Source organism: Haliaeetus leucocephalus, unplaced genomic scaffold (assembly GCF_000737465.1).
Source record: "Haliaeetus leucocephalus isolate CR32 unplaced genomic scaffold, Haliaeetus_leucocephalus-4.0 Scaffold176, whole genome shotgun sequence".
In the NCBI taxonomy this organism is placed as follows: Eukaryota; Metazoa; Chordata; class Aves; order Accipitriformes; family Accipitridae; genus Haliaeetus; species Haliaeetus leucocephalus.
In genome coordinates, this window is record NW_010972612.1 from 183,267 (window position 1) to 210,363 (window position 27,097).

Consider the following 27,097-nt stretch of genomic DNA (forward strand, 5'->3'; position numbering starts at 1 on the left):
GCAGAAGAAGCACTAGACTGGTGGATAAGCAATATATTCAGGAGCCTTAGGTTCCTGGCTCTGTTAATAACGGCGTGACCTCTTGCCCTGCCCAGGCCTCCTCCCCATGGTTACAGACAGCACTTTTCCTTTGAATAGCTCTTTATTGGTTTCTCTCCACTGCAGCACTCACTGAAGAGGTGACGAGCAAGCATACTGATGAGTTAGAAACCCGTATACCATCTAACTTGGTACTGAAGTAGGGCTTTAAAGGTGTGCTTTAAACAACACATGGGGTATGCCATCAAACTCAGTACTTCCCCATGATGAAGCCAGAAACAGAAATACATCTACAAGCTGGACTGTGTGTTAGCCGAGTTACTCGCATTGCTGAACATATGTTACCTAAGGAAAAAATGGCATCTCAGATCACAAAAATTCAGAGACCCACATTATCATGAAATATGAGTCTCTGAGTTATTTGTGCTTGTCTGCTAGAAATTGGCAGCATTCCCACAAAATGAGGAGGAGGAGTAGTTTACTTGACATCAAGAAGGTTTATTCTCTCATCTCTTGTCAATATCATCTACAGAGTATTAATGCTCATATCAGACTGAAAGCTATGAATCAAGTTTGGTATATAATTATTTGTCTTCATGTGCTATCTGTAAAGTATCCTACTGCCTGCCTGAGACTTTCATTCAGCACCTTCAGGAGGCTACCTGAGTACAAAGGAAACTTGACTTCAAGGCCAGACTGGAGAAGAAAAGGAAGTAAGTTAATCTCTATGCTCTTCTGTGATGTCTCAGTGTGTTATCAGAAGCCAAGAACTTCAGGGAAAGATGTCAAAGACAGAGGCACGACGGAGGAGGGGGGATTTGTCTGAGTCATACCCCTTGCTGGGCATCTACAGCACCAAAGAAATATCTACGTACTAAACGAGAGTAATTTGCAAGGATGCAGTAGTGATTCTGCCCTGTGTGATTTAGCAAACCCAATTACAGTTACACTTCAACAGATGACTCCAAATGCTGCTAAAAGAGTTTATTAAAGACTGTACTAACAGCTTTCATAACAATGGCACATACAATGATTCAAATTCATGACAAATAGCATGGAGTTTTGAAGAGCATTATTATAATACACCACGAACAAGAACAAAGCCGATGTGCTATCTCAGAACTCTACAAGCAGGCCAATGAAATACAGGAGTTGTATCATAAAGCTGTACAAGTGTCAGAGAAAATAGAAAAAAAAAATGTAATTCAATACGCAGTCCTTGAATTTATTGACAGTATTACAGTACTTTATGGGCAAGGACTGGCTTGTTCCAGCTGCACTTTCCAGAGCACAAGGGCAACTGGAAATAGCAAAAAAATCCCCAAAACACTAAAAAGCCCTCCAACAACCATACCTCAGGTGCAATCACTACTCCAGACCTTCCTGCTTAAGAATTTTCAGTCAGAAATTCTGACCTCCCTGCAATCAATTTGCTCAGGACAGTGTTTTGTTTTGCAAGAAAACAAAACCCGGATGCTTCTTTAAGACAGTGCAAAAATATTTTCAATGGTATCGTTAAATCACAGATTAATGACAATCAGCATGGATCAACTGCAGCACAGCCAACAGTGACTTCAAGATCAGAACTGAAGGACCTGCTGCCCCTTGACCAGCACTCCAGACTGAGTGCTTGCAGAGGAGAGACATGTTGCTCTCTCCCAAGCGAGCCATCATTTCTGGGTTCATAGTGAGGATGGTCTCAGCTACTCCAGGGTAACAAAATGCTACAGAAAGCCTGCAAGTATTAAATTATCCAATCCTATGTCAAAAAACTAACAAAAGAATATTGAAGTGGAAAAAATACATAGCAGCCATGTTATCTGTCATGGCTCTAATGTTCTTCCCTTCCTTACCGTGTTGGTCACGGTAGCCAAAGTGTCAATGTGGAGTTTAGCAGCTTACTGCACCCCCATGGTGATAAAGGATCCCCAGCAGCACATGGGGATTTATATTCTCTGAGACACACCATCTAATTACAACGGCAGAGCAGCTGCAGTCTGCTCCTGGTGTGTTGCCTTTGCAGCTTTTGGCTATGAGCTCTTAGGCCCCTCTGCACTTGTCCCATTGGTCTTGCCCATGCTCACAGCAGCACATCCATGGTCATACATTCATTTGGTGTGCATCTTCAGAGCAATTTGCAACTTATTTTTTTAAGCAGACATTGAGGTGTCTGCATATCACATTGGGACATTGGTATAATCTGTGCCAGAACATCCCCAGGCAGCTCCACAGTACATGAATTCAATGAGAGATAACTGTGCTTTGACAAAACCCCAAATCATTATTATTCTCCCAATTTCCACACAGTTGTGTGTTTGTATCATAGTGTGATTATGTAGAACCTTTTTAATGTCTGCCAGCTTCAGAGGATAAAATCACAGTGCTGCATATCAACAAAACCCAGCATATCCAGCCTCCAATATAAAATAATTTATATACACAAAGCAGAATTTGCATTTTAAATAAGAAGAGACTGTCTCATTCTCTATGGTGTCTTACCCAGCTACTAAAAAATAAATAATTCACATCAGATTGACGGATTTGTTTCCTGCACAGCACAAGTGCGCTATTGGAGCTGACAAAGACAACATGAAAAAAACCTTTTGTAATTAATAAAAGAGAATTGTTGAACACTTGCACATACTGGCACAAGGCAGAAGAGAAAAGGGAACATTACACAGCTCAGGTGCCTTCCTCGGTGGAGCGGGACTCAGATTTCAACTTTACAAATTCTCTAGCAACTTCATCATTGGTTCTTTGGGAGAGAATCCTCAGGACCGTAAGTCCAGTCTCATCCATGTGAATCCTGCGCCCAAGGGGGCACCAGCAAGCACAGCTTCCTTTGTCTGCTATGTCTCTGAGCTGCATCACTGCTATCCCCAGTACTCGGTCCTCCCGAGCAAAGCAGTAATCCTTCACACAGACTTGGAGCTCGTAGGCATCAGGGCCATCTTCATTTCCCAGTATGCTGAAAAACACAAACACGTTTACTTACAGTTTCTCAGAATGTATAAACTCCTCTGCAAAATAAAGGCATCAGCAGCTGACTGAAGTGCTTTGATGAGCCACAGAAAACACCTTTCTACAGAAAAACCTGGTCAGAGGGGGAGAAGTAAAACCTATGGTGTATGGGCATTTTTGCTGATTTACAGCTGATAAAGATAACCTGGCTACTTTAAAAAGAAAAAAACAGCAACACTTATCAAGTTGCCTTTGCATGTGTGTGTATTAAAGTGTGAAATGAGAGGCATGGAGAACATTAAAGCCATGCTAATAGATTTTCAACTCAGATGACTGTAAACATTTCTGCTTCTGTTAAGGGTTGCTCCATTTCAGTAATTAATATTTTAATTAGATGAAGTCTTTGTTAAAGATTCAGAACCTTCCATTAAAGCAAAAACTAATAAAAATACATTCCCAACCTTTCTGATGCTTCTAAAATTAAAATAACAATTAAAAAAAGGGACAAAATCTCTTCACTTAGAGGAAGCCTGCCATTCCTCACATCAAAGGAAAATTGTATGGACAGTCCCTCTCCCCCAGGATGTTTACAGTCTTTTGCTGGTCATCTCTTCTCCTCTCATTCTTACTGTACAGCTGGGTGAGCACTAGTCTGTAGTTCTCTGTGTTGAGCCTTCCAAGAAGGAAGACGCCTTTGTAATAATGAAAGCCAAATAAGAAGAGATAAATGCTTAGTGTTGATAAAGACTGCAATTTTAGCAGTGCAACTTACTACCAGTTCCAAGGGCTGTAACCCTGGAAACAAGTTCAGAAAGCATGTCCCACAGGCCAAGTTGGGATAAAAACACACATTAAGATTAAAAGAACTAAAAATATGTAATGAACTTTTAGCCTCAACTCTACCAATAAAAAATACAAAGTTCATTAAAATGATGGAGCACAGTAAAGTATGTTCCCAGGACATACAATGCGTTTCAGAAGGTAGCCAAAGGATACTGATGGTATAGAACAGACCTCAGCATCCCACCCACCGCAAAAACTGCCATAATCTAGCTTTTTCTGCCAAGACGCCAAAGACTGGGCCAAGCTACTTGTTCATGTACTTTTTTGGGCCCTGAGCAGGCTGTTTGTGGACACTGGAAAACCCTCTCTGTCCTCTGCATCTGCACTTGCCACATCAGATCCCCAAGCTATTTTTCACACGTACAAGTGAAAGGTTTCATTGTATTTGGGAGCCCAGTTGTTGCTCTTTGACTTCGTTGTGAACTTCCTCTTCTTGTCACTCTGATGAGGCCCAATCATGGTGATTTCAACAAATGGACGGAACATGCCAGACGTTTGCCACTTCAGGTCGTTGGCTGCCACAACTGGAAAAGAGAGTCACAATCTGTTTTACAGTAAACAGTAATTTGTTTCCATTGCTCTGGACACCTTTCCACTCTGCTCTGCTTTCTATTTCTTGTTTCAGAGGACAAAGTCCAACTCAAAACACGCCAATGCCCTGACACACATGGGCAGGACTTTTTTGTAATACAAAGAAATGCTTTTTTGCTCTAGTTTAAGTTCTGTGAAGGGAATTTAATACTTGGGACAGCACTTAGCTTTTGCCGTATGCATAGTCAAGAAATTAGTCCAAAACAATAGGCATTCCTGCAGCTCCAGGCAGGCTGCCCTGCCAGTTCAGTGCTTCCATCTACATTACATGTGGGATGAGGAAAAAAATAGGCATTCGGGGCGCGATATTAAGGTCTCTGTTGAAAAGGAAAATGAGACTGCAGGTAAGACAAACAAAGCCCATGAGCTGTAGGTGGTTCCAGAACCCAGAATTATTAGCTCTTCAATTCTCATTCTCTCTTAGGTCACTGCGGGGAACAGACTGAAGCACAGGAAATAGCTTCGAAAATCAGTTTTTGCATTGCAGTGTAGATTTAGCCAGAAGAGAAGCCTGAAGAGCTGTTTATATAAATCTTCAGAGGAAATTAAAGTAGTTAAATATGCTGTATTCAAGCAAACGAGATGAAGGAGGAAGAGGAAGCCTGGGATGAATCACTGCTTTGGTTATTTTCAGAGCAGCTCTTCAGGGACCAACGTGGTCTTCAGGACAGGGCAGAGGAGCCTCTGAGCTCTTACTGGCTCTGCGATCTCTCGGTTTACACTGAGCAATTTCGCAACATCACCCTGTCATGCTGCCTTGTTCTTTGCAGCCCAGGCTAAACTGTGGCGCCTGGCGAGAGCCATCATCCAATTTTTGTTTACATCATATATCGTTGCCAATAAACAACAAGACTGCACATTGCCATGTCATTGGCTGGACAAGCTCATTTGCTGTTTCTCTACATGTTCCTAATGTGAAACAGAGAAAACAATTCTGGATTCACATCCCGTGAGATAACACAGAAATATAATGACTGCCAGCTGGAGGTTTGCCTCGACACAGTCACAAAGTCTGAGCAGTAACACTGCTTCACCATACCTTTCACCGTGACCTTGTGTTCACCAGTTCCTGGGTGGGTATACAGGTCGATCTGTATGGACACTTCACCCACAGGATCATCCACACCGGAGCCTGTTGGAAGAAAATTGACATCCACCGTGCACACAAGGATTATTGTTTATTGGCACCTGTCTTTGGTTTATGGCCTCAGCAAGACAATATAGCATTTTCACAGTACACCTTCCATAGCCAGCTTTTCAGTCGACACTGATAATGTAACGTTAATGCAAGGTAACATCAGGCTTGCATGCCCAACACACAAACACTAACATTTTTTGTACTCCACCATGAAGATCATGTCCTGTTGAGAATACTAGTAAGAATTTTAAAAGAATTTAAAAGACCTAAAGCTCAACAATGGACCCTCACAGAGAGCAAGGATTTTTCAAAAGTTCCTGCCAAGCTATCGTGTGTACATGCAGGCATTCCAGTGGTGGGTATTGGCATGCCGTCTGCTCAGGGAGGAAGGAAGGACCAAAAAGCCCAACAAAACAAAAATTACACCAGAGAGGAAGTTTAGGGAAAAAAAGACAAAGATGTTAGTGATTTGCACAGACACACAGTGCAGTCTCACCCTCCAAGAACCTTTTTCCATGTTGTATATCAGATAAAAGTTGTCATCCTGACTGCCTATCTGCTTCCCTTCAGGGGATAATGAGAACCCCTTCACTGTTGTGCACCAAAAATGATGAGAGAGAAGCACTCACAACTTGCATACTTAATTCCCTTCATTAGTTAGCCAGGGAGAAAACAACATATAGCTCCAAAGAGGAAAATATAACGTGTTGTAACAGAGGGAGAAGATCTCACGAACCTTCATGTATTATGATGTTTTCAACTTTTTAACTTCTAATCATAATTATCATGCAATATGTGGAAATGACATTTTTTGGGCAGGAAAGTCAAGATGTCATGCAAATTACAGAAGAAGACTGCTTTGCAAAATGAAAATGAAGTCTTTGATAAGATAGATTGATTTTACTTTCTCTTTGACAACTGTCTGACTTCAGGCTGACAATTAGCAATGCTGTTGTCATTGGGATACCTACAGGGTAACTAAGTACCTAGGAACAGCAGTGTTGTTTTGTCAGTTTTGAGGCTAAGACACATTACTAAGTGAAAGAATTGGTGTGTTTGAAATTCAAGATAAGGAGCTTGAAGGATATAATTAAACAAACGTTTTGATTAGATAGATCTAACAAGTCAACTTTCACAAGAACAGTCTGCAGGCAGCAAAAACACTCATTTAAAAACCAAGAGGTTGAGAGCTCATCTGTGCAATTCTCTGAAGAAAATTACATGGCACAGAACTGTAGGCTGTGAAAGTCACATTAATATACAAGTAGAAGTATCTGAGCAAGCAAAACAGAACCTCAAATTTTTATCTTAGGGTAGATTCTCACTCTTGACCTGAGTACAATAAAGAGCCTCTAGGCTGTAACATTTGTACATGATCTTGAATGTACTGTTTTCTCCCAGCTTGGAAGGGCAGTGTTCCTTCTTTTTTGTATATACGCACAGAGCTTTAAAATTGGTAGGCTTGATTATTGACCTGACCCATCTGATGGTGCAGCTCTGTCACTTATACTGTCGGCATTTTCCATGGAAACAGACAAGTTTACCAACAGTATATAACAACTTTACCAGGCCACATCTGCAGAAATATCAGCTGCCAAACACTCAGGTCTTTATTTTACTGATCTTTAGTGTAATTAATAGGTTATAAAGGAGACACTGATGCTTCAGAGGAATGACAGTGGAATTATCCCATTACATTTGAGGAGGACAAAATTTAATTATTTTTTTTCTTCTTCTACCCTCATTCTTGTCTTTTCATACAAAAATCTTGTTCTATTAACTGAAATGTTCAGAGATAAAAAACCACTTTGTAGATGGCCAGTGAAAAATATTCTGAGCACATACAACTCTGTGCATACACATATTTGCACATTTAGTGACAAGCAGATTTAAAACTTGACATGCAAGTCTCATTGGTATTGCGATACTGGAAGGTGAAACTGCAGAACTGAGCTTGTGCAATGGGTTACAGATGTATTTCACCTAAGATAACAAAAAGACTTTGGACAGCAAAAAATAAATTGAGAGATGAACACAACAAGGCTTGATTTTTAGGGCTTTCCTGAGCACGCAAACTTTTAGCTACCCCCTTTCAAGCCAGATGGTTCAAGCTCGGCCATAATCTTGAGTGCTTATCAGATGTTACCATGTATTACAGTAGCCTGTCTCAGCAGACCATACGCATGCAAGTCTAGGACTTGAAACAGCAATACACAGCCCATGGTAAAGGGTATGGGAACAAGTCTGTAGCATCTCTCAAATCCCAGTCCATTTTCAAGACAGCTTTCATATCCCGTGAAAAAATCTCAAGCTTGGGGACAGGCTCTCAGGCAAGGTACAAGCTTCTAAACTGTGCAACCTGTGGCTCTGTCTGTGGGATGCAAGCATTTGGTGAAAGTTCACTTCTACAAGGAGCTACGGGGAACGGGTCTCTGGAAAAGGTTTCTGAGCATGGGCAAGATGACTTCAAAAGCAAGGCAGTTGACTAATGTTGTTATGGTAACAACATTAGACTTGAACATACCCTTATCAGGAAGAACGTCCTCATTAGCGGTAAACCTAATACCTTTCCCATCGTGCACTGAGACATGAATTCAAAAGGCAAGAAGCAAGCAGGATAAAGAGAGAAGAGTATGAATTACAATCCAGTTAGTGGTGTCACTCAATCAAATACAAAACAACTGTTCTAGCTCTCAACAGACAAAAAATCCTTTTAGATCTTCCGCACCAACACAGGCTTTGGAGAGCAAGGCTGTCTGCAAGTAAGGGATTGTCTGGGTTAAAACAAGAACAGAATTTGTGCTGGCATAACTAAACTGCAAGCTCCAATCCAACTTCGCAGAGCAAACATTTAACAGCATAGCGCTATAGAAGCCTGCTCAGTAAGGAAATGAGTGCAATAGATACCTCACGAACTGGAAGATGCAACCATTGAGCAGTGAAGTAAGAGACCGAAACAGTCAGCATTTAAATAGTTCTGCATGCAGCCATTTCCTCTCATAGGCTTGTGGGAAGCTTGACTTGCACAAAGGGAAACATCAGAGAGCTCCGGTAAGCAGATGCCAGCTGTAAATACTAGTGCCGTCCCTTCTGTCCCTCCAATGTATGTGCAGATCTCCAAACCAATCTACCAAATGGGGTTACTGAGAAGTGTATGCAAGCAATATCCTTTTCTAGCCCCAATCCCAGGAGCAAGTCATGCCTTTCTCAGAGATATTCCATCACTGATCCTACAGATATTAGGTAGCTCAAGTCTTTTGTTCCCCAAAGAGGATCCTAAACTCTCAAGCCTACTAATGTAGAAGATGCTGCTTCGGACCAGCTCAGTGGCCTACCATGCCCAGGACCTGTCTCCCAAAGTGGCTCAGATAAGCCACAAAGGAATGTCATCAGTCAGCTATGAGATATAATCAATGACGTCGTAATGCATGCATCTTATGTCGTAAAGCTAGAGCTTCATTCTTCCTAAGCTTCTTAAAAAAAAAAAAAAATTAAAAAAAGAAAACCTCCTGCCCCGTTCTGTGGCAACCCTGTATATTCCTGCTGCTCTTAGATTATGTTCAATTATCTTTGTGTATCTGCTAAATACTCGCCCTCAGTGGAATTTTATAGTCAAATCAGACATTGCATGAAGCTGCTTCCTCATATCAGCTTGAATTTGCCACTTTGCGACTTCAACGGAGCACCTTCTTCCTCTAATTTTAAGCACTCCTGACCGTAGCATGGAGTGTAGAACAGCAGTGCTGCATACATCCTTGTATCTTGGCTCATCATGACAACTTAACAGGATCCACATAAAAAACTAGCTTCATGGTCTGGATATATAATGGGAAACATTTGTCATAGAACAGCAAAGATAGAAAACACACTGCACGCAAGTTCCCCGTTAAAATTGTTTTGTGTAACTCTAATGGCAACAGCCAAGTTCCTGGAGTCCCTTGTGAATGTAGCAGTCTTTGACCTGTCTGGCCACTGGATGTCATCGTTGCTCTGCTGGGACAGAGCTATAGGACCATTCTCTCAAATGCTCACTCTTTAGTTAACTTCAGTGTTTTAATGCAGTATGTTTCAAGCTAAGCAAGAATATATCGTGCTGCTAAAGATAGGGGTGATTCCATCCCCAAAACTAGACTCAACTTTTCTCTTTAAAAACATACCTTGTTTTGCTCAAGAATTCTCAGTACTTTCTCCATCAGCTGGGGAATGCCAGTGTCAAGCAGTCTCATTTGCACATGAGAGAAAAATGTGTTGGCAAGGGGGTTGATTTCCCCTTGATTTCCAGGCTCACTGTGACAGTATGCTGACAGAGCTAGTACAGTCTGTGGGGTCACCAGGTCTCATAGGCTTGGCAGGATTAAAGGAAAAAGGACCCCAAGCAAAAAGATGGCAGAAAGACACCCCATGGAGTTGTATGATTTTTCCTGCTGAGATGTAGTAGCCCAATGCCAAGGCTTGTATTTAAACAGCTTATAAACTTAAAACAGTTTCAGTCTTGACCTAACTTCTAATAGCATCTGTCCCCTCTTCCTGAGATTAGTGAGGTTCATAGCCAATGAAGGTCCCTGGCTAGGACCAAATTATTCTGTACAACAATCTGGAGATGTTTACATGAAAGCAATGAAAGATACAGACAATTAACTGTTTATCCCTTCCAAATCAATGAAATAGCACCGCTATCGTGTCTTCCCAGAGAGCTACCAAAGAACTCCAGTGACCCATCCCAGCAGCTTACTAATATGTTGTGGTGATTTGTAATAATCTAGCTCACACATATCCTGTACTGGCTGCAGACAAAACAGTGCTTTCATTGCTCTCCTAAGAGACTTTTCCCTTTACAGGCAGCATGTAGCTCTATGACTCATCACACTGCTGTCAATCAGCCTTAGTCAGGACTACAGGGGCTGCTGGCAGCTGGCCTGCGACACAGGCACCAACTAGTTTCTGCGGTGGTATCTTGTTGAAATGGTCTCTCACACCACCGTGTAAGTCTCAGTACAGTAACTTCAAATTTCACTTAAGTCACCCACCCACATTAATTCATGAAACGTGACTGTTAAGTGAGGATTGCAGAAAAAAAGACCACAAACACCCCAGGCCTTATGTTTCACATATTTCTGCTCTGTCAAAATGTAGTTGTTGAGTGGGAAATAACCCCCTTCCCCTCCTTCCCAGTTTCAAAAGCTCTGAACTGTCATGTTTCCAGAAACATTACTGCCAAAAGCACTCTACAAACTGGCAGTACAAGACACAGCAGTTATTAACAGAGCAGATAGCTCCATTCAACTTCGCCAACACCACAGAAGAGCCTTACCCTGAGCTGTCTGAGTCTGGACAAAGGTTTTGATGAGAGTGTCTGTGGTCTGAGTGTAGAGAGAGAGAGCATATCGAAGTGACTGCAGGTCTGGACTCTTATCCAAGAAGGTTTTCTTCAGACCGTTCCCACCAGCATGGAAATATTGCTAAGAGTAAGAAGAAACAGGAAAAATACTGACGAAGGGTTGCAAACAGCAACCAACATTTATGTGGTATTGTGTGTGCGGATGGCAAAGAGCCAGAAAAATCCACAAAACAGCTTCTGTACTGGAAATCCAGCTCTTAGACCAACTGATACCAACTACTCATGGCTTTCCTCTTCCAAAGCACTTAAACATAAATATGCTGCCTACCAGCACATGCCAGTCACTTGAGCCTATTCAGGTTTACACTAACATGGCAGTATCACTCACTCAGTGCCTTTATTGCTGTAACAGCAGCGACAGACTCCTGCCATCTCCTGAACTGGGACAGGCACTGTCCTCCCAAATAGTATTTGGGGATGGAGCAACAGAATGACAGAGACAGAAATGGAATCACTTACTTTGATCGTATCCAGTGCCAGATCCAAAATGGCACACTGCTTTGGAGTGAGACTCCTAGTTTCTTCTCTCACCATATGATCCTGCAAACAACCATTATATTTGATGTGAGTATGTTGTCAGAGACCAAAGGAAAAGGAGTCCCCTGTATCATCACTTTCTCTGGATTTATGCTGTGGCTACGTGGCCACAGCATTAATTCAGCTATTTAAGGAACGCTTAATGGAGTCTCTCAGAGTCATTTATTACAACTTAACTTGAAAATAAACCAACTTTCTCTGTTTCTTGCAGGCACAAAAGAGAGAAATAAGGAAAAGAACTGGACAGAGGTAAGTGACAATTTAAAATCACAGTTTGCCTCTCAGAAAACCCAATGGGAGTCTGCTTGCTACCCCTGTCATTCTAGAGCAGCCACAACAAAACTCTCAAAACACTACCTAAATCAAGGAATTCTACGAACCAGATATTGGGCAAAGCTGTTATATGTTTTTGTGGATTTCTGTAATTCTTCCATCACAAAGGTCACTAATTCATCGTGCTGTTGGTGCAGAGGAAGAAAATCAAACAAACAAGCAACATGTTCTAGAAAATACCTTTACTAAAAGAAATTTCTCCCATTAAGACCCACCATCTCTAATAGCAAAGAGCCAGGAATCCCTTGGGAAGGGATTCCCTTTCCTGCAGTGGAAGCACGTCTCTGTTAAGACTTCTGCCTGACTACGAGGATGTGCCATCCTTTGGTATTTCACTAAGCTCTTTCTTTCTGATGCTTAGTCTAGGTCTCAGGGGAAAATGGCACATTTTAGGAAGTCAAAGCTTTGCACAAACCCAAATTCTAACTGTTTGAGCTGTAGGAGGGTCAGGCCAGCTGACTGCAGCCTGGGTACTGAAGCATTCATGAAGAAGATGCAGGCAAATCAGGCAAAGGCTACTTATCCCTACTTTAAAAACGTCATAGCCTCTGATAACAGACACCTTCCAGGAGACACATCTACTAAACTGTCTTTGAGTAAAGCATGCCCAGTGTGTGGCATCATGTGTGCGTTTCATGCTGATAAAACTTGCCGGCTATCTTGCAGCCTGGTGATTCTTCACATTGCCTGGTGCTGTTCCCATTCATTATCCACTATGATCCATCTCCTGCCTGATGGAGATGGGGCTCACTGCAGCCTAGGCACAGTGCTAGGCATTTGCCATGCTTCTCACAGACATCTAGCTAGCACCTTTGCACAGTGCTGCATTAAACTGTACAGAAGATGCCTCTCAAGTCAGCAGTACCTCAGACAAGTTTGTGCCGTGCTTTCTTGAGGACTAGAGACATACCTCAACTTGCCCTCTACCCCACACGGGATGCTCCTGGTCTGGGGACCCAAGCACAGTGAGTGGCACAGTAACTCTGTACGCTGCAACATATCTTCTGTTGCAACAAGCTGTCCTTAGGGGAGCAATAGCTCTCCTCCCTCTTCTTCATGAGCTGCGAGTAATTCAACTGAAGATGATGTGGCTTCACACTTCAGTACACAGAGGGTAAAACATTCTTTTCTCTGTCTGACAGTCAGATTAAGTACACAATCAGCCAGAGCTCACATTTATGGGAGAGGCCAATTTAGTCAATCTAGCTGTGCCCCCAGTGCAGAGGGACTTTCATGTCTGTTGAAATGACTTTCTAGGTCTGCCTGCCAGATTGCACATACTGTAACAGAAACCAGGTGGTCAGCATTTTTTCTTAAACACCTAAAGCACTCATTCAGCCCTACCCTGAGTGGTCACCCTGCCAGTGTCCATGCTGTCAATGCACAGCAACACATCACTGCTTTCTAAAACAGCTTCCCAGTGCCATTTACTTCAACACACATAAAAACATCCCAGTGACTGGACTGCTAAATGCTTTCACTTACACACAGAGGAGCCCAGGACTGTCACTGCCCTGTGTACCTGCCCTCTGCAAGTCCCACACTGTTCCTATAAAGGACTGCACAGAATGCTACCCTGCACTTCCCAGATTGCCAGCCAGCAGCAAGCCACAAACATTTACATCAAATAATTATGCAACTTCAAGCAGAAGAAGTAAAAAAAAAAAAAAAAAAAAATTTTTTCCTAGTCTCTCAGACTCATTCTTGTATTCTCCACAGGTACTCCCAGAAGAAGCTCTGCGGTCAGAGCTTGGCTGGTTATCCCGGGGCAGTGCAAGGGAGACAAGGCTGCTGCTCCCTGCTCTGGCTGCTGGCTATTAAGCAAACCAAGCAGAAAGAGTTTGATAATAAATGGGAGGCAGATATGTGGCACTAAGGTGCCAGGTTTATGGTTGCTTTTCTGAGCATTTTAAAATACACTGTGAAATTGATTTGTCATCAGGATGAGAGCCTGTGCTTGTCAGGTCTGTCAGTCTCAGTTTTCAGCTGAGTTATCTGATTCACTAGGGCTCTGTTCTCCCTGTTCTATTTAAGACAAGTAAAACTTAAAATCCATCCTGTAAGTTTCCCAGGCTTTTAGTGGAACTGCAAAATGCCCAGGAGAGGGGGTCTGAAAAGCCATTTACTCATGCCTTCCCTGTTAGCTTGTATGTGCCTGCAAAAACAAAAGGAAAAAAAAATAATATCCACAATGCTTACACAGACCCAAACAATTTACATACTTTTAATACCTTTACTCTTCTGGAAATTTTTGGACATAATGTCAGTTCACATCATCTGTCTGAACTAAAGGTCTCTAGAACTCAGATGGTAAAGTGCTTTCACATTTGTGTACAGCTTTCTTGCCACATATAAAATCCTGTGTACCTGTGCTGCTGTAGTCCTATATGTGGCTATGCAAATAAAGGCTTGAACACACACCAGGGCTTGCCTGATTTGCATGCTTACGTGCATTTCTAAAAATGCAGTCCAGAGTTACCAAAGTTAAGCTTTACAGACACTGAAGCAAAGACAGGCTACTGCTGAGGGATGGCCTTCATCTTACCAGCGCAAATGGAAAGTGGCAAAGCTTCCAACTCATTCCTGGCAAAAGGCACCTTGTATATATAAAGAAATTCCAGTAATGAGAAAATATGGAAGAAGTAAAAGGTAACAATGAATGTCACTGGCTATGCCTGAGAATGCAAGCAAGCCACAGGAACTCACAGTCATCTGTGCACAAACCTGTCCTTGCAACCTGGGAGGAGAAATGGAGCAAATTCAAAGCTCTCCCACTTTGACACCAGGAGTGCACGTAGAAGGCAGGGATGGCTTCTCTTCCTCCAAATGCTGAGTTCTTGCTGATGTTTTTGAAAGGGGAAGGGGATACTCACAGGAGGCTGTAGTCCAGCTCCGACTCTCCCAGGCAGGCTACAAAGCTCCTCTCTCCCCATTTCTCCCATTGAAGCAACACAAAGCATTGCAAGCACAGGAAGCAGTGGAGGTAGTGCAATCCTCGGGAGCCACATCACCAGGGAGGACAGCCTGGCTGTGGGAGTGCACAGGGCCATCCCCCAGCACAAGTGACAGCTACTCCCCTGGGGAACCACACTTGAAGGTTTATGTTATGTCACTGTTAACTGATACATAACAGCCTCAAAATGTAGCTGGAGAAAAGCATGTGCATCTAATGACACACCTGCATGTCCAGATCACTTACTAGGACTGCTAATAAGCACTACCTTAAATGAACTGTGTACTGTCCTGGCTCATCAACGTGTGTATGTAAAATGTGTCTGCTGGGCAAGGGAAATAGATAGTCATATAAAGACAGCTGTAAGAAGCACGCAAGACAAAAAAAAAATTATGGGAAAAGACAAATGCATTTTGAAATTGCACTAATCACTTAGGAGAATGCCCTTTGCTGTCAGAAGATTTCCCTGATCATGCTTCAAGACAGAGTTCACGTTCAGCTCCATCTTCCTTGCAGCACAGTTTGTGCACTGTGACGCTTCAGATTTATACCTCCTCTTGCACAATACCTGTTTTGTAGCACAAGTCAAACCACAACATAGTGCAATCTGAATGTTGTAAGGCGTCACTATTTTCATACCATTCTTGTCGTGACCAGTGAATTAATGCTTGATTAGCTTGTGGTGAGGTGGTGTGCACTTAGTAATGCTCATGTCATGCACTGTCACGTCATGCACTGTCAAAACACATCAACATAGCCTTCATGCTAAATGCCAGCTTGCCTGTAAAGAGAGCCTACGCAGAGGAATTTACAGAGACAGGCTCTCTTCCACAAGCAACAGTTATTTTTGTAACAGTTCATATAATTCATCAACAGCTAGCACAATCATCTTTCTGACCAATACCTCATTATCACGATCACATAAGGGACTCCCTTTTATACATGGGGATACAGAGGAACTGGCCAGATATTGAGAACTCTACTTTTTTCATTTTAAATTGATATACCAAACTGATCACTGTATCTACAGAAGACAGAAGCTACTTTGATGATTAAACCCACAATAAAATTTAACAGTTAAACACAATACTAATATTAGCAGAATGCATTTAAAAGCACATTTAATGCATTTAAAAGCATTTCTCTACAATTGCATTCAGCAACAAACCACTGGAAGCACCAGACATATTATGCACTACTACACTTCCATGGTTATGCACACAGACATTAACACAAGCCATGCAGAACAATACCTTCAACTTTGACAAGTGTCCCAGTTCCTTAGCAGCACTGAAAATCAACTGTGTGCCCTATGATTGCAAGAAGTTAGAAAAGAAAGGAGGGGAAAAAAAGATTATAAACAAGCTTTGCATGTTTTTCCTTTGAGCAAGTCAAGTCAGTTCACAGCTAGAACTTTACATAACTGCCCCAAGGCCAGTCACAGCAACTTGACTCTTTGCCAGTTTATTACCTAGTATAAAATCTGGCATTTCCGTGGATACCACATCAAGAACTATTCTGGAACACAATATTCTGCTAACTGGTTCACTCTTGCTTACAGCAGTCACCCATTTAATAAGGATGTGTGTTCAAATGGATTGCACAGGCTGGAGGTGAAGGCAGTACACTGGCTTCATCTCAAAGTGTTCCTTTAGATTTCAGGTCTAAATACACATGAAGACAGCATATGACTGGCCAAAACAAAAGATCCACAACTGATGACGACCTCCCTATAGAAGCAGAGCCCAATCAGCAGGCTGGGGTTAAGCATATATCAGATCAGAAATAAAACTGGGTCTGAGCAGTTTTCAGGTGAGAGATCGGCAAACAAAGTCCAGTGAATACTGCTGCAATTGCCTTTACACATCAAAAGCTTGGCCAATGGCTCTTCTTCCCCCACTGTGCCTTACTGATGCTGTATGACCAATGAAGAAAGAAAAAGGGAAGATAAATCCCAATGATGGGAAATTTTGCTTCAAGTCGCTTACACTCTAGTATAATGGATTTTTACATACTTTCTCCGCAGTGGTTACAACAAAGGTATTTTTCCTTTTCCCCACGACAGCATTTCTCTGCTATGTAATAGTCCTTTTGCCTAGGGAGTTAAGTCCAAAATTCAATGAGAAAGCCAAAAGCAATCAAGATAATTCTGCAGCCTCTTCTCCCAGAGGTGCTTTGTGGGGTGTGCTGGAATTTATTTTCTTCCACTTTGCTCCTTTTCATTCATCTAATCTTGCCTTTTTCTTTGAAAAAGTCACAACTGCCTATTACTCCACTCGGAATAAAACCCCAGCCTACTGTAGTTCTGGCTATGAATTGCACATCTATCATATCATGAAATTTGCCCTCCACTTCAGCCCTCTCAGGCTAGTCAGATTTGGGCTTTAGGACCAAAACAAAGCTACAGGTGACCCCTCTTCCCTAATTTAACCTCCCCTCCATTATCTCTCTCAGGAAAGCCTTCGGTATGTCAGGAGCACTGCCCTGCCAAAGATGATCTTTGGCTCTCCTTGCTTGAAATTGGTCATTAGGGGCTATTGTTAAAAGTATGTGTAAATGTCACCACAGGTATCAGTTGAGAAGTGCCTGGGGGATGTCCCAGCTGAATACCTGAAATAACCTTCCAGGGACAGACACTGGTGGGTGGCACCACCAGTGTCTGTCCCTGGAAGCTTAATTCAGTCTCCAAATAAGATGAGCTTCATCTTCTTCAGTCGGGTCTTTTTGCTCAGGAAAACACTTGGAAGAAGATGAAGTTCATTTTATTTGGAGACTGCTGGCTCCATGAGGACCACACTTCCCCAAAGGTCTCTAGTAAATCCAATTCTCCTGTCCACAGCCCTCCTTTCCTCTCCTTTACTACCCTTTCTCATCTCAACATTCTTTCACCCTCCCACTTAATCACAACTACCATGACCACTCCCCACCCCAAAATCCCTCAAACTGTAATGAAGCAAGATGTAAACCCAGAATTATTATATTGCCCTTTACCCCTGCCTATGCCACTCAGTTTGTTTTCTTTGCTGCCTTCTTCAGTACTTGTTTGTTGCCTTTTAAGCTAGTGCTCTGTGGAGCAGGAACTACCCCATACATGCATTTGCAGAGGAAACTCTGGGAACTGGGTTCTACTGCAAAGATCATTGCTGAAATAACTTTTTGTTTTCTAGGATTAAAGTTAACATCAGCCCCACTGATGGGTTCCCCTTAGCAAAAAAAGTGTCTTTATAGCTGTTGCTAGAGGTAGCAGGTACCCTTTTACAGAAGGAAAGCAGGCAAATCATTTTACAGCTGTAACACTGGAAAGACTGAGACCCGCTCTAGGGATACTGGACACCCTCTGCCCATTACAACAGCAGTCCAGAAGTGATTTTTCAGATGAGATGCTTTTTCTTTAGTTTTGCCAGCTTTGGAGATTTTTTCAAGCTGAAAGACTGTTGTGATCTGATATCACAGACAACCTCTTGATTTGCTTTATCCATAACCATCACCTAAACGCTCACTGTTGCTCAGCCTTTTATGTTTGTTGAATACAAATCAATACAGAATTAACATTATTGACTTTGTAGGTAAACAGAAGCTCTTGATAATTGATTAAATTCACAACCCTTGGGCTGGGGGTGGGCGGGAGAAGTGCAGGCAAGGACAATACATCCATAAAGGAAAGTTTCTGAAATTAGATTGGGAGCTTTGCTTGCTGCCAGTATCCAATGGGTAATGTTAACTCTCTAATCTGATAGAGTACAAAATACTCTGTATTTCCAGCGAGCGAGGTTGAATGTGACTGCACACCAGAAGCAACACAAAGATTTCACTGTGGCCACACCAAGTAATCCACCAGGGGACATGGCTTCAGCCAGTGCTCTGGCACCCAACAGATGCCTGCTGTTCCGTATGATTGGTCATGAAGTTTGTTTGACTTACAGGTCTTAAAACTTAAGGTTTTCATGCCTGTTGACCAAGCAGAAAAAAAAAAACCCCAAACATTTTTATAACCTGGATTTTTAAAAAGTTAAATGAGTAATCTCAGAACACACTAATATTAACATTCCTTGATCCAGTATTTTCAGCCTTCTTTGGATACTTTTTTTTTAAAATACATTTGAACAACAACATTAACTAGCCTAGGCACATAGTTTCCCTGCTGCAGGCTTCTAAGGAGGGCAGGTTGGTAACACTGAGCAATACCCAGTGACTTGATACGCTTCAAGGAACAAAGCTGCTCAGATAACTACTCCTCAGTTCTCGCCTGCTAAGAAAATCCTAATCAGTCAGTGCCAATCTCTGTCAATGTGTCTGCATGGAGAAGTTATTTTACTGTTACATTGAGTTTGTCATCAATGCTGGTATCATCTAATGGACAGCTCCTTCCTTGGCCAAATGGCATTCTTGTAGACAAGATGCTATACCTCCTCAAAAAAGTCATTTATTCATGGAAAACATATCACAAAGCTCTACAGAGAGCACTTATTCCAGGTGTGCCTCTAGGGAATGAAAACAACTACACTTAAATATCAGGTAGCTTTGAGAAAAGCTGACCACAATGGAATTGATTAAAACGTCAAGGACAGAATATGAGGAAAAATTAAGTCCTTATTAAGAATTGTTTCTGCCTAGTTCTGTGTCAAATGTAGCTAGGAAGGGGACAGACCTTAGTGCTGGTTTTCCTGGTTCTTCCCATGAAATTAGTTTTACCTTCCTAAACTTTTTGGAAACGTGAAAGACATCTGTAGTCCACAACACAAAGATTTTTAATTCCTTGTTAATGGTCCTTGCTAATGGACTGGTTTTTTTCCCCTCAAGTGAAAGCATTTAGAGAAAGATCATCAGCTGACTCAAGTCTAATTGCTAGAAGGCAACAGAACTGAACCAATTTATATTCCAAGAGGCTCAAACTCTCACAGCTTAACTGTCCTACTGCTTAGTTGACAAAGTTAGGAAACAAAACCCTACTGCAAGTCTTTTGAATTCCAGTCCTTTTTTGGAAAACATATTATTACTGAGGCTTATTTTTCTGAGACATACCAGTGGAAGGAAGTTTCATCTGGTACTGTACATTCCTTTCCCAGATTTTTTTAATTCCTACATTCAACAACAATGAGGTATGATCATTTATTAGCAGCCTTTAAGTTCATTTAGAAACTTCATCATCAGGCAATGTTTGCTACCATCCATTAAAAATTGAGACTATTTTTTAGCTGTTGTGGTGTATTAAACACCGAGAAAAGAGGCTTAAAAGTGGGGATGAAACAGGGAAAATAATTACCTGTCAGTACAGAGATCTGGGCACATGTGAAGTTCACAGACCATCATTTCATTCAAGGCTAAGAAAGCTTTTTCTCCTCGTAACAGAGGCAGCTTTGGGCTTTTCTGCTCCTAGCTAGCACAAGGGAGAGGATTCATTTAAACTAACACAAGTTCAGAAAGGTTTCAGAAAACTTCTTAAGGCCACACTCTCCTCCACAGACTAGCTCTGGAGTGGGGCTGCTTGCAGACAAGCCTGAAGAACAGCCAGTTTGGAAGCTGCATTTAAAATCAGTCCGCAGCTTAAAGAAAATTTTGTTCTTATCCTGGACCATGTTCTCCTTTAGTGAAGGGAAGTCTGACAAGTAGAAAAAAGCACAGCAGGAGCAAGCACAAACGGAGCCTCACGTGAATAGCTGTAGCGTACTGTGTGAAATAAATAAAGGAGAGGCTCCAGAGGAATCATCTGTGTGTAAATTAAGCAACTCTTCACCGACCTGACTAGTCACTGATGGCATGCTATAGTTTTGTCCTAAGCAGTGAGAGAGAAAGAAATGTATAACTAATCTGCTAATATCCCCAAGCGTTGTGCACTGAACCCCAAAATAAGGATTCCCAGAGAGCTGTCTTTGCATATCCACTCATCCAAGACAGAGAGTGTTTAATTAAATGCTGATCTTTACTTAAAACTAGTGAGGTGTGAATTGCTTGGTGAGTTACTGGAGATGATGTTGCTACTAATCTCGCAACCCATGGGCAGTCAATACTCAGAGAGGTAGAAGCCACTCATCTGAAAGTCATTAAGGCACCCGCAGCTTAGGTCCTCAGAGTGCAAGGCTGTAAAACTGCCCGTCCCCATTGCATTCTTCACAGGCAGTAGCTGACTGCTTTCTCACCTGAGCCCCACTCCACACAAAATCTTCCAGAAGCAGCAAAGAATGGAAGAGCAGAGCTTAGATTTTCTTCCCTATGTAATACAGGCTGAGCTAATTTAAGTGGAATAGATCAGTCCGGAGACTAACAGGCATTAAAGCACTGTGCAGTGACAGGGTCATGCAAGCGACAAGTGAGACACACTGCAGCATGTCAGGAACCTTCTACCCAAGTATGCTTTCCATGACCACCATAAAAAACCCCACTTTTGCACCTCTAGCAATTTTACAGAAAGGAGACAAAATATTCCATAAAAGGGAAGCTTTTCTCCCATGAATATTCCCTACTTCTTAAAGGTTGCAGAGGAGTTTTAGGAGGGAAATCCCCATCCAGTGGTCCTTCAAACATGGAGAGGGAGCACTAGGGCTTTCTTTGCTGAGGGCTGGAAGGCAAGTGAGTTACAGTGCCTGGGGCTATTTCTGAGTATGATGTGCTTTCAAAAGAAGAAAAAAAAAGAAAGCAAAGTTAGATAAGACGTGCATAGCAAAGAAATAGAACAGCAAAGAGAAAGTACTGCTTCTGCCCACACTACCAACCCTGAGTTTTCCATTGCCTTGCCCTGCCAGCCTTCACTACTATGGGTCATGAAAATCTGGTGGTGACAGAATAAATCCCTATATGTCCCAGGTGATAGTGGAAGCAGCTCTTTGCCCTTCTAGCCCATCTAGCCTCGCTACAGGTTCCCTGCTCAAGGACTGAAGACAAGGCCATTTTAATCATTGCATTGTTCACAGCTGCGTTTCTGAAACAGCAACTCTTTTCCAGTTTGGACTAGTTCAGCCTCCTCACTACGATACAATTGATTAGACAGCTAAAAATCCAGCTATGAGCATTTTGCTTTATCTCAGACAACTGGGGATGTGCTTCATTACACAGAAAGAGCTTCTCAATTTGAAACTGAAGTGATGGCAACAAGAAATTCTTTGTAAAAAAACCTCAAAATGGCTTATAGCAACATCCTGCAGGTTGGAAGCATTGGCTGATCACAGTTATTGCCTTCTTTATGATACAAGCACTGAATCACTCTCCTACTCTGCCTTTAAAATTCAAAACTAGCAAGTATAAAGCTCAAGCAGTTCCTCCCTGGTTCTCTCCAAGGCTCATGATCTCACTTGCATTATGAAGGGGTCATGTTAATGCTGCTCTTACATGATTTTAGCACCTATCCCCAAAGACTCCTTTTTACAGCAATTCAACTGACAGACAGAAATTTCATCTTCTTAAATTTAGATTTTTTTTCTCCTTTATAAATTAAAAAAGGCAAGCAGAAATGATTACTCCAAATCTGAGCTCAGAGCAAGCAGTCTTTAGGAAGTTATGCCTCATGCTAATATTGTGCTTAGTAAGTATGAGAGCACACTGCATCTCAGCAGTTTTGTTTAAAGTTGTCATCATCAAGGCCAGAGACAAAGGCCTTCCCTCTCAGAGCAAGAAACACCTAGGGCAAGATGCAGGTTTGCATCACTTTTCTAGGCACTGAACCCAAGAAGTCCACTCAAAATACAGTAGGCAACTGCTGAATGGTGAAAACCACTATTGTTCGACTCACTACTGGGGAAAAAAATACATCAGCATGAATTAGCCACAGACCACAAGTTTGCTCCAACACAGAGATGAAAAGTAGTTCTGGATCATCTCCAAATAATGAGGTTATAGCCCAAACTTCACACTGCCTCCAACTGAGTATCGTCCCCCAGAGCAGCTGGGCACGCGTGACTGACATTTAATCGGTTTCTGTGGTTTCTCAAAATTTGGGAAGAGTTAATCCACCATTGTTAAAAACATCACTACATTCATGACACACATTCATCCAGCATGTCCACACAGCTGAACAATTATATAAAAGACTACCTTTGAAGGCAAACTATCTGGACGTGGCCCCAACTCCCCAACATCACAGACACAGAAATTATGCCAGCCCATACTGATGCTAAAGCCTTCTGGGGGGTAAAACGGGGGATGGTGTCATTAAAAAGCAAGCCCAAATTAACTATGTCTATACAGAGAGACACCTGACTAACAGATGACAACAATTAGACAAAAGCGTTTAAGGTGTTGATCTAATGCCATGAAGACAACACTAACTGCCCAATAGTCCCACATACACAGCTCTCTTTAAGGGACTGCAAATCCCTAACCAATGCAATTTGATAACACTTGATGGCAACTCCTTTTGGATCATGGATTTTGAAGAGTGTGCTCTGTATCTTGCAACCCTACTATAAATAGAGCTGCTCTCTTATTTTACTAGGTTACAGACATATTTTTCCATCCTCAGGCAGGCTACATGCAGGCAAATTTACCTGGACAGATGACTCATTAGGTCGAGGAGATGAGTTACACAGGCAATGGCAACACTTTCTGCTATGAGTCAGGAAGGAGAAAATGTTTTACCGTATGGTCTGTAAGAGGAGGCAGCACAATCAGCTTCTCCATGGTATTCATTACCACCCTCCAGAGCTCTTTCAGTACCCGTTTCAACACCGTCTTTTCACACACAGTCGCAAACAGTGTTAAGCTGCAGGAAGAGAACAAGAACTGAGTAAGTTCAAAGAATGCAGTTTGCAAGGAAAAAAGGGGTGTGTATGGAAGAATCAGTGCCCCATCCAAAGCAGTTTGTCATAACAATTGCTTTAAGGGTAAAAATCTTTCCTCTTCATAAAGTACAGCCTGTCTTCACCCTTGGAGTTCTAGCACTAAAGATGTTTGGCCAAAATGGGTTATTGACATGTATGATCTCAATCATTTCTATTTATTGACCTGGGGATTACAGAAGGTATCACTAAATTATGGTGGTTGGGAGTAGTCCAAATAAGAGCAGGTACCATTGAACTGGTTCCCTTTAAGAAGATACTTCCTGACGTATCAGGTTTCCAGAGTATATAGGAAAAAATTACAAACAAATACAGAATAATAGGTTTTAAACTTCAAGGGGTTATTATAATGCTTTTTGTTGAATATCTAAATTAATAATTCCCAGACTGTTATGCAGAAGTTCCTGCACACCTTCTGATTGCTGCTGAAGTCTCTAATTCTTCCACCTCTATAACCACCTCAAAGCATTTCTCAGACTCCTCCTCTGTATTTTGTTGCAATTGCATTCACCACCAATCACCTGCCATATATTTATCTGCTTTTACATAAAGAAGTTCTGCTTTATCTCCCTAGTTTGTCCTCCTTTATTATTGTACAGGCTACCAAAAAGGCCAAGAAATGTTAGATTCTTCTTCAAAATGATTGTTGGACTTCAGCATTTACTGGTCACACTGGGAGAGCTACAAAACAGGAACACTGTAGCCAGTAGCAGTGAACAGGCAATAGCTGACTCTTCTACATTGTGTAACATCTCCCAGATTTCCCTTCTTCCCACAGCTCATTAGACAGTATATGAACAAAACTGAACAGGGACAAGACTGATGTGGGTAGGATGCAGGAAGCATTGAAAAAGACTCTCCTTCTGTAAAGGAGGAAAGAAAATAATCCAGGCTTAGATTATCATAATCAAAATGACTTGCTCCACAGCTGGATGAAAAGCCCATAGCATACCAAGCTCCCAGCGACACAAAGGAAGGTGGCTTTTCAGCATTCATGAAGGCAAGCATGGAAAATGCTCAAATGAGAAGACTTCTAGAGGTAATGATTGCTGCAGAGAGTCACTTACTACATGGTGACCCAAAAGAAAGATGGGACAATCAATACAAAGAGCAACAAAAGAAGCTATATTTTAAACTTATAAAGCTTCACATCCTTCACAGCATTTATTATGAAAATTGCTGGCCACCCCTTTCAAAATAAAGAACTGTTGTGCATCAGCAAGAAGTTTAACTTCTACAATGATTAAAAACTATTCCTCTTTATAGTTCAAGGCTTAGCTTATGAGAATTACGTGCAGTTAGCCACAAAAAGTCCCTGTACAGCTGAATCATGCTGCATGCTGTTAATGGCAACAGTTAATTAAAGCAATGGATCACACTTGTGTACATCACATAGTTCAGAAACTTATTTTCTAGTCAGAACAGCACCAGGTGTGTCTAGAACACACACGCATAACATGACTGGGATACTGAGTAGTATATGTAACAAGTATGTAAATGTGGTTTGGAATACGTTTTCTAATTAGCTACAGTACAATTTGTACAGGAAAAAAAATGTAGCTAGTAAATTTAGAATTTCAGTCTTTCCCACTACCTGATCAGCAGTGTGTTTTGCTGACTGCTGTAATTGCCAGAGGGAGAAAGGAGAATTGAGAGTTTGCTCTGGCACTGAATGAAGGCTGAAAAGGTGACTCATGGCTTGAGATGCAGACAGATATGGGAAAAAAAGACCTTAATTCTTCCTGAAAATTTGGAGGCTGGACATCTCAAGAACAATCCAAGAACATGGAGCTATTTTGCCTTCCCCATCGTGTTCCCAATCCGATGTACTGTGTATGTAACATATATTTGAACACTTCCTTACTTTCCATCCAGGAAATCCATCAATGGCCTCAGGACATTATCTGCATCTTGTGCAACTGTGTTTCTGGCATTAGCAGCAACATTTCCTGTCCCTTTCACTTGACAGAGGATATCAGACATTTGCTTGACACACTCATCAATACGAGTCTGAAAGCTGAGGAGATAGGAGAGAGGCAAAACCAAGATTATCAGTGGTAGAAATCTCAGGTCTAGTACATCAGGTAAAATACTGCAAGTCCATAAATAATGCACTCAATTACATGCTTGGTCCTTCCTGAGGTTTGCTGCTCATTTCCTTACTGTATTTGCTACCAAGGGGTATGCTATCCAGTTCCTTATGCCCATCATCCACAGACAGCCTACCACCTCTGAATATGAGACACAATCACATTTGAGAGGAGTTTTTTCATTCAGCTTGCAAAAATAAATGATCCTTTCCTGATTTCAAGAAACGCTGTTATTCTTAGCGCAAAGCATGCTGCTGTATCTTTGCTTTCTACACAGGGTGTTACACCACAGAGACTGGGTTATTGTATGGAGCAGTGGCACAACGCATGCACAACTCTGAGCACCCAGGAGTCCATCAGCAGTAATCTGGTTATGACCCATCATAAGGTAAGTCTTTAAAATAATAGAGAGAGCCTGAAGGCAGACACCAACTGAAACCAGTCCACTGCCATACAGTCCATGCTATATCGAAGTGTCAAAATGGGATGTGGGGCTCAGCTGTGCAACAGTGTCACTGCAATGACGTGACATGCAAGGCATTAAAGCACAGTTATTCTTCCATCTCTTATTGCTAAGAGGAGGTTCAAAATGAAATAATACAATGGTTAAAAATGATGAATAGATCAGAAGAGCTGTCAACATATCAATTCAATAAATAAAGGAAAATGCTTTGACATTTAAAAGTACAGTTACTAACAACAGGCATTACAAGTGACATTTAGCTATCCACTAACAGCACAGAGCTTTGAAACCAGGAAAAGAAGTCAGTGCTAGGAGCTAGGGTAGAGATTTAAGAGCAGGTACACAGGTTTGGAAGTCAGCTTTATGTCTGCACAAGTGGAACTTCGGCTGTGTGAGCCACCTAGGACATCTGTGGGTTGGGTGCCAGCATACAACTCCTCTGCCCTGTGGCTCTCACCTTCCTTCACCTCATCATCTCTTTCCTCTCCTGCATTGCCACCTCCAGCCTCATGGTCCCTCTTCCTCCCTTCTAGCCTGACTCTCATTGGGGCAGTTCCAAAGAGCAATTCCAGAACTGTCTTTCCATGCAGCCTCCACTTCCACATTCCCTGTCCCTAGCAGAGAGTGGCTTGCAGCAGTCAGTTGTGGCTACAATGACAGCTTAACCAGAGACATAAGTCACATCAAACAAAACAGTACAAAGAATTTCCTGTACTGCTGACAATCCCTGTACTGTTACAGGCTAATCTCACCTCACAATTCTCCCATCAACTGCAGGACCCTGCTTCAAGATGCTGTAAACCCCCAGCCAGGGTATAAAAAATAACAGAATCCCTTAAAAGATAAAAATTAATACAGGCAGAATTGCCACCAATTATGAAAAATGATATATTAGTTACTGTGGGAACAGGTTCACCTGAAAGTGAAGTTTGTGCAGATGTACAGCTTAACAGTAGCCCTTGGCAGCAGCAAGTTAAAACACA

The 27,097-nt window shown here is 41.9% G+C and overlaps 1 protein-coding gene across 1 annotated transcript in view; it reads right to left on the bottom strand.

The window, feature by feature from the left end:
* Window positions 1-2,286: 2,286 nt before the first annotated feature.
* The window catches only part of UNC13B (unc-13 homolog B (C. elegans)), a 193,512-nt gene continuing 168,701 nt past the window's right edge, over window positions 2,287-27,097 (bottom strand). Inside the window, exons 32-39 of the mRNA XM_010564211.1 lie at window positions 25,426-25,578; window positions 23,362-23,485; window positions 16,047-16,103; window positions 11,430-11,510; window positions 10,884-11,031; window positions 5,474-5,566; window positions 4,208-4,367; window positions 2,287-3,007 (exon numbers count right to left, since the gene is read on the bottom strand). Coding sequence (XP_010562513.1) covers window positions 2,722-3,007; window positions 4,208-4,367; window positions 5,474-5,566; window positions 10,884-11,031; window positions 11,430-11,510; window positions 16,047-16,103; window positions 23,362-23,485; window positions 25,426-25,578 — 1,102 coding nt within the window. The 3' untranslated portion in view covers window positions 2,287-2,721. The remainder of the gene's footprint in view (window positions 3,008-4,207; window positions 4,368-5,473; window positions 5,567-10,883; window positions 11,032-11,429; window positions 11,511-16,046; window positions 16,104-23,361; window positions 23,486-25,425; window positions 25,579-27,097) is intronic.